The sequence below is a fragment of the Rhinocladiella mackenziei genome (genome assembly GCF_000835555.1).
Source record: "Rhinocladiella mackenziei CBS 650.93 unplaced genomic scaffold supercont1.1, whole genome shotgun sequence".
NCBI classification, from domain to species: domain Eukaryota; kingdom Fungi; phylum Ascomycota; class Eurotiomycetes; order Chaetothyriales; family Herpotrichiellaceae; genus Rhinocladiella; species Rhinocladiella mackenziei.
The window spans coordinates 1,722,877-1,735,181 of record NW_013550604.1 but is presented as its reverse complement, the minus strand read 5'-3'; the positions used below and the strand labels follow the sequence as shown (position 1 = coordinate 1,735,181).

The 12,305-nt window shown below is 50.7% G+C and overlaps 5 protein-coding genes across 5 annotated transcripts; 4 read left to right on the top strand and 1 right to left on the bottom strand.

Annotated features, from left to right (window-relative positions):
• Positions 1-209: 209 nt before the first annotated feature.
• Positions 210-833, top strand: Z518_00605 (uncharacterized protein; the record flags this gene model as incomplete). Its single annotated transcript, XM_013421207.1, has 2 exons — positions 210-407; positions 462-833. 2 exons carry the CDS (start codon positions 210-212, stop codon positions 831-833), a joined length of 570 nt encoding a protein of 189 aa, XP_013276661.1.
• Positions 834-4,112: 3,279 nt separating this feature from the next.
• On the top strand, positions 4,113-4,574 carry Z518_00604 (uncharacterized protein; the record flags this gene model as incomplete). Its single annotated transcript, XM_013421206.1, has 1 exon — positions 4,113-4,574. The coding sequence occupies one exon, from the start codon at positions 4,113-4,115 to the stop codon at positions 4,572-4,574; it is 462 nt and encodes a 153-aa protein (XP_013276660.1).
• A 419-nt stretch (positions 4,575-4,993) lies between these two features.
• Positions 4,994-6,301, top strand: Z518_00603 (uncharacterized protein; the record flags this gene model as incomplete). The annotated part of the gene is made up of 1 exon (XM_013421205.1): positions 4,994-6,301. One exon carries the CDS (start codon positions 4,994-4,996, stop codon positions 6,299-6,301), a length of 1,308 nt encoding a protein of 435 aa, XP_013276659.1.
• Positions 6,302-6,960: 659 nt separating this feature from the next.
• On the bottom strand, positions 6,961-8,873 carry Z518_00602 (uncharacterized protein; the record flags this gene model as incomplete). The annotated part of the gene is made up of 3 exons (XM_013421204.1): positions 6,961-7,847; positions 7,938-8,355; positions 8,412-8,873. 3 exons carry the CDS (start codon positions 8,871-8,873, stop codon positions 6,961-6,963), a joined length of 1,767 nt encoding a protein of 588 aa, XP_013276658.1.
• Positions 8,874-9,582: 709 nt separating this feature from the next.
• Z518_00601 (uncharacterized protein) lies at positions 9,583-12,051 on the top strand (the record flags this gene model as incomplete). Its single annotated transcript, XM_013421203.1, has 1 exon — positions 9,583-12,051. One exon carries the CDS (start codon positions 9,583-9,585, stop codon positions 12,049-12,051), a length of 2,469 nt encoding a protein of 822 aa, XP_013276657.1.
• Positions 12,052-12,305: the final 254 nt, after the last annotated feature.

Genomic DNA, 12,305 nt, shown 5'->3' with positions numbered 1-12,305 from the left:
ATGATGTAGCGGACCTGTTCAGTGCCTGAGATGTATAAATATGGACTTGTCATCATGGAGACACAGTCAACCGAGTCAACGACCACAACAAACTTGACAGCAAAGAACTCCATACCCAGACCATTTTACATTGAAATTATTCAAAATAGTTCAACTTTTCACAGAAGACATACCTCATATTCCAACATCCACCACACCGACCAGACAAAATGTCAGAAACAATGGAGGCCATTGTTATCCCCAAGTTCGGTGGACCAGAAGTCCTGGAGATCCAGAGAGTCCCCAAGCCAGCGCCTGTGGATGGCGAAGTGCTCATCAAAGTGAAAGCCTTTGGACTCAACCACGCCGAAATGCACATGCGTAAGGGTGAATGGGACGAATGGAACCCCATTACCGGCCTCGAATGTGTCGGGATTGTCGCTGCTTGCCCAGGTGGACAGATTCCCGTCGGCAAGTTATAGGTCTACTCGACGGCCGCTTCTTGTCTATTCACTATCCTCAATGTGCAACCCAGTAACACACTTCTGATCCGCGGTGCTACCTCGACGGTCGGCCAAGCAGCTGTTAATTTAGCCGTCAATGCCGGCGCAAATGTTACCCCCACCACGAGACGAAAGGAACGATTCGAGATGATGAAGAAAATGGGCGCAGTTGATGTGAAAATTGAGCAGGGTGGGTTAGCTAAGAAGTTCCCCGCAGGGACCAAGTTCGACAAGGTCTTGAACCCGCGTCTTGTTGGAGTCCATAAACCTTACTCGCGCTGGCGGCCGGATGTTGCAAGCTGGATGGCTCGGAGGGTTGGCACCAGTGAAGGATTTCAATCCCATGATTGAGATGGAGTCTGGAGTTCATTTTAGCTTGTTCCACAGCAAGGTCCCTGGGACTCCAGATTTCCCCATTGTTGGGCATCCCTCTTCAAGAGATTGTGCGAAAGATTGAGAATGGCGCATGGGAAGCGAAGCCGGTATATATCTTTGACTATAAGGATATCCGGAAAGGGCATGAGATGCTTGATTCCCATAATGCTGGAGGAAAGATTGTTATCAGGCATTAAATGTTGATAGCACATATATAGCTCCATAACGTTAAGCTTGTATCAATTACTCATAGGTCAGGTGCTTCGGTAAGAATTCCATACGGTTTTTCTGAATGCCTACCATCATAAGGCATGATTCAGACTAATGTCGCCACATCTGCAACTAAGCATACACCATTGATATGGGAGGAGGAGTACCGACAAGCGGGAAGAGATGAGCTTAATGTAGCATCACTGTCATCCTGAAAAATATCGAATCGTTGCTGTTGTAGCGGCGAGAAAAGGAAGCAACTTGACTAACTGAAACTACTTGTTGGGCGAGGCTGCTTTAAAAATAGTGTAAAAACGAATGTAAGCTAGTGCTATAGCGCGGAACACATCATGCCATTCTCTCGCGTGATATGGACAGTCATGACTCGTCGTCTCTTTGTGCCTCTTTTTGTGGGGACACTAGATTGTTGTACTCCATCAAACCTTTAACAATCCTCTTGACTCTACGCTACGACTTCGTGAGAGCATACAAGTGTGGCCCTTATATTTCCCAGTATGGTTTCTCCAATCACATTCGAGCTCGATTTCCATCTCGGTATCATCACGAAATAAAGAGCCGACCGGGACAGCTCCAGCATCCTTCAATCCATAGACTCCGACGCGACAACATTTGGCCGTGTCGTCGACCATCTTTGCTAATACAAACCCTTCGCTTAGGCCAGGGGATTCGCGAGCACCACAGAGCACTTGCAAGAGTGCTATGTCATCTCTCGACAGGTTCTCATCGGCGAAATCCAGAGCTTTAACGCTGGCCGTTGTGACATCCGCTATTCCGCGAATGGCTTTGCTAGTTGCCCCCCTGTCTATCTTCACCATGCCCCCAACTGCAGCCTTTTGTGTCTGCAGGATCCGGGGATGGCTAGTGGCTATCAGGGCCCAAAACTCGGTGTGAGAAGGCGACGTATCGCCTGGATCAGCTGTGTCTGCTTCAGAATGTTGCCTCACGCTCCTTGCTATTTCAGACAGTTCGGCGGGTTTCCAAGGTTAAGCGTTGTTCAGGAACTCAAGGAATAGAGGTCGCTCTCATCTGTCCAATAGACCCTTCGACGGGAACGTAGCTTCAGATACATCTGTCGTAAACAATGTCTGGGAGTTCTCAAGCTAGTCTCTCTTGAATGGATAAAATGCAAGCACCCTGTCAGCCAAATGGATTGTCACGAAGGATGTTGAAGTCGAGGGTTGAGACTTCTGCAACAACGTTGTACTCTTCTGGATCCCTGGAAGGAGGAAATGAACTCGACGGCGCCCGGTCATGACCATGATGGACCGTGCTCAGAGTTCTTGAATGAGCCTCGTTCTTCTCCCAAGCCAGTCAACATCCGAAGCGGAAGCTGTCACATCTCGTGATACATTCGACTTTTTATGACATATTGCATTTCACTATTACATTGTGGCCTTTCGTGCGTCGAAGATGTCGATGAAGCTGAAATTGAAGCTGGGTGCTTACGAACTGGATGGAAATCGCTCATGCACATGATCATCGGTTGTACAGCCTCATGGGACTGCTGGTGCATTTATGGCATCCTTCGGAGACTGCTGCCCAAATGAGTACGCCACGGATCACAGCAGAAATCTGTCAAAGTCGAGTGCGCAGGCGATTTAACTGGGGTGCTACCCAGTAATACTGCTCGACTTCTTACTCTGGGTTATCTCTTCCCACTCTTGTTATCCTTATTCCACATATCCATGCGTGGGCGTGTTTTGAGGCGCACTGGTGGGCTCGTTCAGAAGGTCCAGCAATTATGAAGCGTCGGTCCCGTGGGTTGCCTTGCAAAATGCTGACCATCTTCAAAGTCGAATCGATTTCCCAAAAAGGCAATTGATGAAATACAATTGACCAAATGGAACGAGGCCGAGTCGATGTCATCCCCTGGCGCAACTCATCCGCTGGCCCCAATTAGTCTTTGATTCCGAACACCGCTGAGGTGGTGCAGATGTCATGAGGTGCGATGCACGCCTGATTTCATGGTCGCAAAGTATAGAAGAGCAAGGAAAGACCACACATCTCCCCAACACTCCTTTGTGTCTCACACATCACTATATCATATAATCGCAGACCAGTTTCTTCATTTTCCATAACCAGCTTTGTTCAACAATCCACACCAAATCTAAGTACACTTCGCATAAATTTTCCTCTCCTCAATATGTGTCTCTTCCTTATCTCGCGCCTCATGAAATCTCGTCATCATGATGACGATGACGACTATCCTGCGTCACGACCGAGTACAAAACCAACTCCTTACTCGGCTGCCTCTGGGCCTCTACGTGGATGAGTTCCCAAGGCTTAAAGGCCAGGGCTTGTGAGGAGAGCATAGTCTTCCAGTCCTGAATTTACAAAGTCGACGAGGAGGATCATTGAGACGAAGGGGTGGAAGCCGTGTACCATCATTCTCTCGTTAACTTGATTCCCCTGCAGCGGTGACATTGTTGACAGATTGGTGGTCGTATCGGCATGACTTACCGTCTTTTGTTGCGATGGGTAAAGGGCATATTTGCGGAGGGACCCACCTGCGTGGACTTTGAAATCTGTCAGATATCATACAGAAAATGAAAATTGGGAAACTTGAACCTGCTTATTTTATTTCCAGACCTGCGAATTCGAATTGCAAAGAGAAGTTGGTTATCGGCCGCCTCAAAGCCAACGGTTCTTGCGGGCGGAGAAAATGGCAGTAGCAAGTCTCTCTACCAACTTTCCAGCATGAAAATGACTACTCTTTCCCTGCTATCGACGTCTCGCCGCCCTAGATAAACCAGCAGGTCCATTTACTCCGCCCACTATCCTCCTAGCTACTAAGGGGCCACATCTTCATCTCAATTACTGTCAGCCTTGCCGAGAGGTATTGGCCATTTTAAAAGATTCTGTCTGACAAAAGAGAAATGGTTCATTTTATGTATTTATCTCGGTAGTTGGCGGAAAGTATTTGTCAGACCAAATTCCCCTCCGCAGACTAGGCAATGATATCAGTATCATCCGGGTTTGTCCAACTCTACTTCATTCTTTCACCTATCTCTCCTCCATCCCATCATGCTGAAAGGCAGCTGCGCCTGCGGGCGAATCCGATACGAAACTCAAGCTCAGGTCTTGGCAGTCAATGCGTGCCATTGCAAAACCTGCCAGCAAGTCTCGGGCGGGCCATTCTTGGGCTTTGTAGACTTTCCAACCTCCGAGCTCAAATGGACACGGCAGCCAGAGATCTGGGCAAGCAGCGACATTGCGGAACGCGGGTATTGCAAGGTGTGCGGATCGAGCATGTCGATGCGATATCATTTCGAGCCCGAGCGGATCGGACTGTGTCTGGGAACAGTACTCGAAGCTCGTCCACCTCTACCTGGACTGAGTGCGCATATCTTCTTGAATGAAAAGGCATCGTATTTTGTTCTCCCAGATGATGGGGCAAGTGGATGGGACGAGTTCAAGCCGAAGTTCCACGACAAAATCAGGAAATGGAAGCAAGGACGGGTGAGCAATATCAAGGCAAACTTGTGAGAATCAACAAATGATCAAAATAAGAGACATGATATAGCAATCAGGGGCCCGCTCGAGGTTGAAAAGAGGCTTTCTTTGTCTGAAAAGCGATCGTCCAAAACTTGCCACCTGTGGACTGGAAAGCTTTCGTGTCAACACTTTTACCACAGTTGCCGAGCACATGCTTCGAGAAATCTCTTTGAAGTGGAATGACAATGAAAGGAAGAATCTGAGCAAACAGAAAAATCCCCAAGTATTGAAACTGTCCCAAAATGGCTGCACCTGTTCAAGTGAATATGTTCTGTCTCGCCAGTTTTCACTCGAATCTTTCTCTATTGTCCCCTTTACTCTCTACATATATCTCGCCATCCTTTTCTCTATCACCCTCCTCAACTCCTTCCTCTTTCCATCATCTTACGATCGTCTCTGGCCCGGTAAAAATGCCAGAACGGTCCTCAAATGCTTCTTTGCTCGCTCCTACTGAATCCCAAACCTTTGATCGCTCCTCTTCGAAGCTTCATCCTCATCCCTGGTCGACTACGACACGTCAGAGTAGCAGTCCTGTCATTCGAAGCCCCTTCCGGCAATCATTCCCGGCATACTCGGCCTCAACTTCGGCTCCAAACTCACCTCCGATGCCAGAGACGCCCTCCCGCCGCCCTCGCATCAGCGAGCAAGAAGGTCACAAGCGAGGCGAATCGCACTCTTCACCTGTCCCAGTCATCGTTCGTGCTCCTCAGGACCCAGATTCTGAAGGTTCTGGTCGGCAGCCTCAAGCCCACGCTCGACCTCACTCTCGTGGCACTTCACCATTTCCTCGCCTCAGTGATGGGTCCGATGCCAACAATGGTCCAAACCGGAATCAGAATCGTCGCTCAGTCAAACACCTGACATGCTTCTGGTGGTGGGAGAAAGGCGAGTGTCGTTACTCTGATGAAGAATGTCTGTACTCTCACTACGACACTGGCCGTTATACGAATCCCCCCAGACAAGTCATCCCCGGAGAACCGGCCAAAGCAGGAAAATCGCTCGAGCGCGCTCTGAACAAATTGGCTATGGCGACCCGGTCGACTGTGTCGCTGCCGTCTCTTCCGAACGCCACTGTCAATGCTAACGTCCGTGTCACTACGGCCCCGTCCGTGCCAGAGACACCAATTGTCGACCGCAGCCGTTCCAGCACCCCTTCACCTCTGGAAATCGGACAGGTCACTCAACTCAAAGCAGATAACGGCTTCCTGCGCACCTTGGTTCAGCAGACACAGCGTGAGAAGCGCGCACTTATAGACTCCATCGAGACTCTTCAGGGCGAAAAGACCCGTCTCCAGACCCAGATTGACACCATGACCACTGAGCGCAGCAATCTGCTTGTCGAGCGTGAAGTCCTCCAAGCCATTGTGAAGGAGATGCGATTTTCTACTTCAGACTCCCTGATGCTCCAGCGTCAAAGCCCTTGGGGTGCTATTGGAAGCCGACGAACTAGTCCAGTCGACAGCATACCACAAAGAAATTCCAACGGAGGCCCCACTAACACTGCCGGCTCCAGTGGCCGTCTCGCCGCGACCAGCAACGGTGGCAACATGTCCGTGGGCCCGGTCTCAGCATTGAATCCCATCGCAACTCCGTACACAAAATATGCAGATGTCCAGCTCCACCTTGCACAACAGAAAATCAACATCCACTCCATTGGCGACGCCCATGAAGGAGAGAAGCTCAAGAATGTGCTGAGGAATTTGGGCTCAAGTTTCTGAACTCCGGCGCTGTGGCGCGACGGGGCGTGAAAAAGAAATGACGATCAAGATCAAATGTCTCACTCAGTCGAAATGGGCATTTTTTCAATGTCCTTCTTACTTTCCAACACTGTGACGTATGGATGACAGTGTCGGACCCCACGTCAAACCAAGAGCAACCCCGAAAGATACATAAGCTTGAAATCTGTATGATGTACGTACGAACTTGGACCGAACTGGATCTCCGTCTTTTTCTCCTTTATTCCATCTTTTGCTTTTCAGGGCTCACAACAGACCAGAGCCATACGAATCATAAACGAAAATGTCCTTCACCAAACAGAATCGAATGATGGCAGGTGAACATCGAGTCTCAAGCCTCAAGAAGGAACTCGTCAACTGGAACCGGTGAAAATTGAATTCAACGCAATGAATGAGTGATCGATGGAGCAATGGTCTCTCTTTTTTTCATGCTCATGATATCCATGGCTGGAATGGAGAGGCTAAGCAAGGAAGCTACACTGATACCAACCCAACAGCTATACAGTAGTACTTCTGTACGTGAGCTTGGATAGAGAAAAACCCCCCATAATGTAAATCCCCACCCTTGTACCAAATCAGGTGTCTTCCCTGGAAACTTTCCTCTCTTCAACATTTGACTGTACTCTTCGGTATTCCACAAATCAAAACGTGCTCTGCGCCAACCGACTCGCCGCGTTCCTAGCATCGACGCGATCATCATCCTCGTCTTCTTTGACACGTTCCAAACTCGCGGTTCCCGTTCCACTTCTCGGTCTCCCACCACGCATCGATCCATCCGCATCTGTCCCATTCTCGTCCGCTTCCGGGATGCCACCGGGTCCGAAACTTCCGCTCAAACTGCGCGACAGAGCGTCTCTACTTCGTGGCACACCGCTCCAGGCGTCGCCCTTGGCTCCTTGACTACTTGCCATGCTGACCCTGCGGACAGTAGGATGACTCTCTCGGCCCAGCCGACTCAACCCACCCGAGGCGTCAATGGCTCGAATATCGGGCCGAACGGACTCCAGCGTTGCCAACGTCCGGCGCTCAGCTTCGATCTGACGCAAGACGTACTCTCGAAGAGAAAACAGAAATTCGTTCGAGGTTCGTTCGAACCATTTGCGCTTCTCAAGCAGAAGATTTGCCGTGACGCGCTGAGTTTTAGAGCGCAGGTAGTTCTCCTGGCTCAAAGCTTCGTCCAGTGCCGAAATCGCCTCGTCAACTTTATCCCGTCGGACGTTGGAGCTGCTCTTCAGTCGCTGCACGGCCGTCTCCTTGCTGCGTCGAGATGCCTCGGCTTGGATTAATTCACGGAGGAGGATATGTCGATTGGTCAGAGTCTCTTTGACAATGAATGCGTCGGAGGAATGATAGGTGAGAGGATCACCGAGAGTGGTAGCTTCGGCAGTTCCCTGTGCCGCATGATAATCGCCACACGTTTGAATTATGCGGCCCAATTTCCGATAAGCAGTTGAGAGGCCCGGGTGTGTTTCCTGCACGTGCATTTGGCCCATCTTTTCTCCGAGAGATGATTCCGCAAGACCCAGTGCTGTCGAGTGTTAGTGAAAGACTTGAAAAGAGGTCGGGAACGTCAAAAACATGCCTCTTCGGGCCTTGACAACCCTTTCGAGTTTCTGACTCGTGTCCAGCGAGCCCAAATAGAACATCTTAACCATGGGACGAGCTTCGTGCAGCTCAGGGGTATCATCCGGTGGAGGTGCAAACTGTTTTATGACCTTCCGTCGGACACCTGTTGCGGGCTGTTTCATCCTCACGACAGGTGAATAGCCAAAATCGCTTTCCACGAAGAATACCATCTCTTCATCGCGCATGAGCGCGTCATTGCTACAGACGCAATTGAGCCACCTTTGTATGGATTGTTTGACACGAGCTTCGTCCTCGTCGGTCCCCGCCCCAGCGGACGTGAGACTCGGCGGGACAGCAGGCACCAGGGCTTCCGGATTCGAAGATATTAGATGCTCCGCAAGCTTGACGAATTCGGAATGAGTTCGACGGACATCTCGGAACTGGGTGGTGCGGAACTTGGGCAGATTGGTCTGGGATGACGGTCAGCACATGAAAATCGTAGAAGAATATGGCGGGCTGAGCATACGTGGACGTCAAACCTAATGACGGGATCTTTGCGTCCTGTCCTTTCCAAGGCCGTTACCTTGGCTTGTAACTTATACTGTGGAACAGGCCTTTGCTGTTTGGCACTATGGTATCTAGCCGCACCCGGTCGCGGCTGTGGTGGACCAGCATTCTGTTGGACAAGGGCTGGTACCTGACTATCCTGCAGGTTTGCTGCCGCAGCTTGCGTCCGCTCCGGTATCTGGGGCGAGGCTTGGTTTGGGGCCTGATCGGGAGGTTCTGTGGGACCTGCTTGAGGTAGATAGGGGGTGTCCGGAATGCTGTCTTGCGATTGATGGTACGAATGCCCTCGAATCGGAGCGGGAGACTCTGGAGAATCGGCAGCGGGATTTGGAAAACTTCGGTCTGCACGAGGAGAAGAGGAGCCCCAGGGAGATGCTTCATGAAGAGCATCAGTATCACCTGAAACAGCAGAGTAGTCCATTGTGATATTGTAGGGCTCGGCGACCAAAATGACCTCTCAATATGCGATGGTCAATTCGAGTGCGGACGGTTCATCTCTGCTGTGAGTGCTGCAACGTGTGAGGGATCAGACGACAAATCCCTGAGCGCAGACAATGAGGATTCAATTGATTTTACGAGAAGTCAAAGGGTCCCCTCGAGTGAGGTATTTCTGTTGCTCTCTCAATGGGTTCAGAGGTCAGCGCATGCCACCAGGACCAGCTGAGAGTGTGTGAGAGGGGGAAAAGTTCGCCAGGCCTTGGCGGAAATGCATTAAAAGCGGCGGCACGCGATTTTTTTCTTGGAAGCCTTTTGAGCTTCATCCGTTCCATCGCATCTCAGAGAAACCAGCCCAGTCATTCTTTTCTCCCCTGTTCTTGCTTGGAGTTTTGATTTTCTGCTGGATCATGTACTTTTATTGATGATAGAAGTCCCTTATAAATAACCACAACGCCACGAAGGGGATGGTAGTCGCCTATGGCCGCGCTTTTCAACACTCCACTCTGGTTCGTTCAATACAACTTCATTCACGTCTTCTCTTGCTCTTTCAGCCATGCTTGAGGGGGTTTTCATCGTCTTGCCAGCGCTTAGCGTCTGCGGCGCCCGTCGCACAGAGTTCAAGTACCTCTCGGACGAGAAACATCGGCATCATCGCTCACATTGATGCTGGTAAAACAACGACAACCGAGCGTATGCTCTATTACAGTGGCCATACTCGACGCATAGGCGATGTCGACGAAGGCTCCACCGTCACCGACTTTCTTCCTGCAGAGCGAGCTCGAGGAATTACCATTCAGTCCGCCGCAATCACATTTGAATGGCCCCCTTCACTCGTGGGGGAGCCTTCCAAGCAGGCGGAGCCCACTCATGCCAGTCTCACTACTCAGCCTCGTTCTCGCCTCTCGCACAACATAAATTTAATTGACACTCCCGGGCATGCCGATTTCACCTTTGAAGTCCGACGCTCCTTGAGGATTTTGGACGGCGCCGTTTGCATCCTCGACGGTGTGGCTGGAGTCGAAGCACAGACCGAGCAGGTATGGAGTCAGGCTGGTGAGTGGAAAATTCCCCGGATAGCCTATGTCAACAAACTTGATCGCGATGGCGCTGCATTCGGACGCACCGTCCGTGAAATTGGCTCTCGGTTGGGTGGCTGGCCGGCCGTCTGTAAGATCCCATGGTTTGAGGGTGGGAAAGGCCGCTTCATGGGTGTTGGAGATGTCATCAACCTGGAAGGACTGATGTACGAACACGGTGGCGATGGGAAAGAGATTCAACGGTATCCTCTTTCCCGCCTGGAGCAAGAGCACCCGTATCTCGCACAAGAACTGCGTCGAGCGAGAGCGGCGCTCGTTGAGCTCCTCGGTGAGCACGACGATGAACTTGTGGAAGCTTTCTTCGAGGCAGAAGAGGATCATCTCAACATCACGCCCGCCCAAATCCTGGACAGTCTCCGGCGTTGTCTGCTGGCGGACAACAGCATGATCATTCCTGTTTTTGCTGGCGCAAGTTTCCGGAATATTGGGGTCCAGCCACTCTTGGATGCTGTCAACAATTTGTTACCGAGTCCAGACGAAAGACCGGATCCAGAGATTAGTGTGGGATCTAACTCAGGAGGACTATCGCAGTTGATCCGAGGCGAATTCAACCTCAGCACGGTCGTAAACACAAAGAAGAAAGGGTCAGTGCCGGCGATCCTGGCCGTTGGAAATACTCTGCAAGGCTGTGCTCTGGCGTTCAAAGTGGTCAACGATCCGCGCAAAGGTGTCCTCGTCTATATTCGAGTCTATTCGGGGTCGATAGACCGTAATGCTCTCTTATATAACACCAACCTGCAGAACTCTGAGCGGGCAACGACTCTACTACGGATGTACGCGTCGGAATCCGTCCCCATACAATCACTCCATGCCGGCGAAATTGGAGTTATTGCAGGCTCCAAATTCGCTCGAACAGGGGATACGTTGATATCATACACCGGTAGCAAGGCCACGCCCCCGGAGCCATTGAACAAATTACAGCTGAGGCCCATTCGAGTGCCTCCTCCAGTCTTCTTCGCTTCCATTGAACCAAACAGTTTGAGAGAAGAGAAGGACATGCACGAAAAGCTTGGTATACTCCTGCGAGAGGATCCCAGCCTACAAGTTTCCCTGGATGAAGATACTGGCCAGACCCAGATCAGCGGGATGGGAGAGCTGCATCTCGAAATTGCTCAGGATCGGCTCGTCAATGATCTGAAAGCTAAAGCACGAATGGGCCGGATAGCCATCGGATATCGCGAAAGCCTACCCCAAGCATCAAATCCAATGACGAAGATGCTTGATGGAGATCGCCCGGCCACAAAAGGGAAAGGAGGTTGCACAGTAGTTGCGGAGCCTCTGCAAGACGATATCGATATCTCTGCCAGTGAGGTTGGTGATGTTTTCCGCTACGAACAAGATGGCAATCTGGTCATTGTGGAAGCACCCACTTTGGACAAGCGAGGACGACCACTGGACGCCGACCAAGTGTCCTTGCCCGCACATCTAACATTAACAGAAATCCAATCGGCCTACCTCAACGGTGCCCTGGCCGCCCTGAGCCGTGGCCCATCATATTCATATCCGATGCGAGACACCAAAGTCACCTTGACGCTGCGACCAGAAGAACACATCTTTGGCTCCGAGACAACGTATGCATCACTCACTGCAGCGGCACGACTCGCTACGATCGCAGCATTCAAAGATGCGACAAAGGATACCCCATGCTCTCTGATGGAGCCCGTGATGAATGTCGACATCAACGTGGACGAAGCGAGTTTAGGCAGCGTCATTCAAGACATCTCCTCGAGCCGCGGCGGCCATATTGTGTCTTTGGGCGACCATGGAGAAGAGCAAGCCGATGTCGAGAACGGTGCCAAAAGAATCGATGTCCGAAAGATCTATGCACCCAAGGATCCATTCGAATCTACAGTATCACTGTCGGGAGAAGAACATCAGCAATTGAACTTCCAGAGGACCGTTAAGGCCAAGGTCCCGTTGAAAGAGATGGTGGGCTATCTTAAACATCTACGGAGCATGACGGGAGGGAGAGGCACTTTTGTGATGAGTGTAGATCGATTCGAGAAGGTCACGGGCCAGCGAGAAAAAGCCCTCGTTGCAGAATTGCGCGGCGATCTGATTTGAGGAGTGTGAGGAATGAGTATGAAAAATTGTCATCGGTCAGACGCCATATGAAGAGATGGAGACTGAAATATGGTGGTCAAGCCTGACCGCTAGTTAGATTTCCGCCGCGGTGCCAAACATGTTCTCCTGTATTGTCCTTTTTATAGTACCATTGAGGACCTCGAAGTTGTACCAATTTCATTTCTCTTCCCTTTGTTTTTTTCTCCCCGAATATGTTTATTCATTCACACACAATGAATTCCTGAACGAATGTG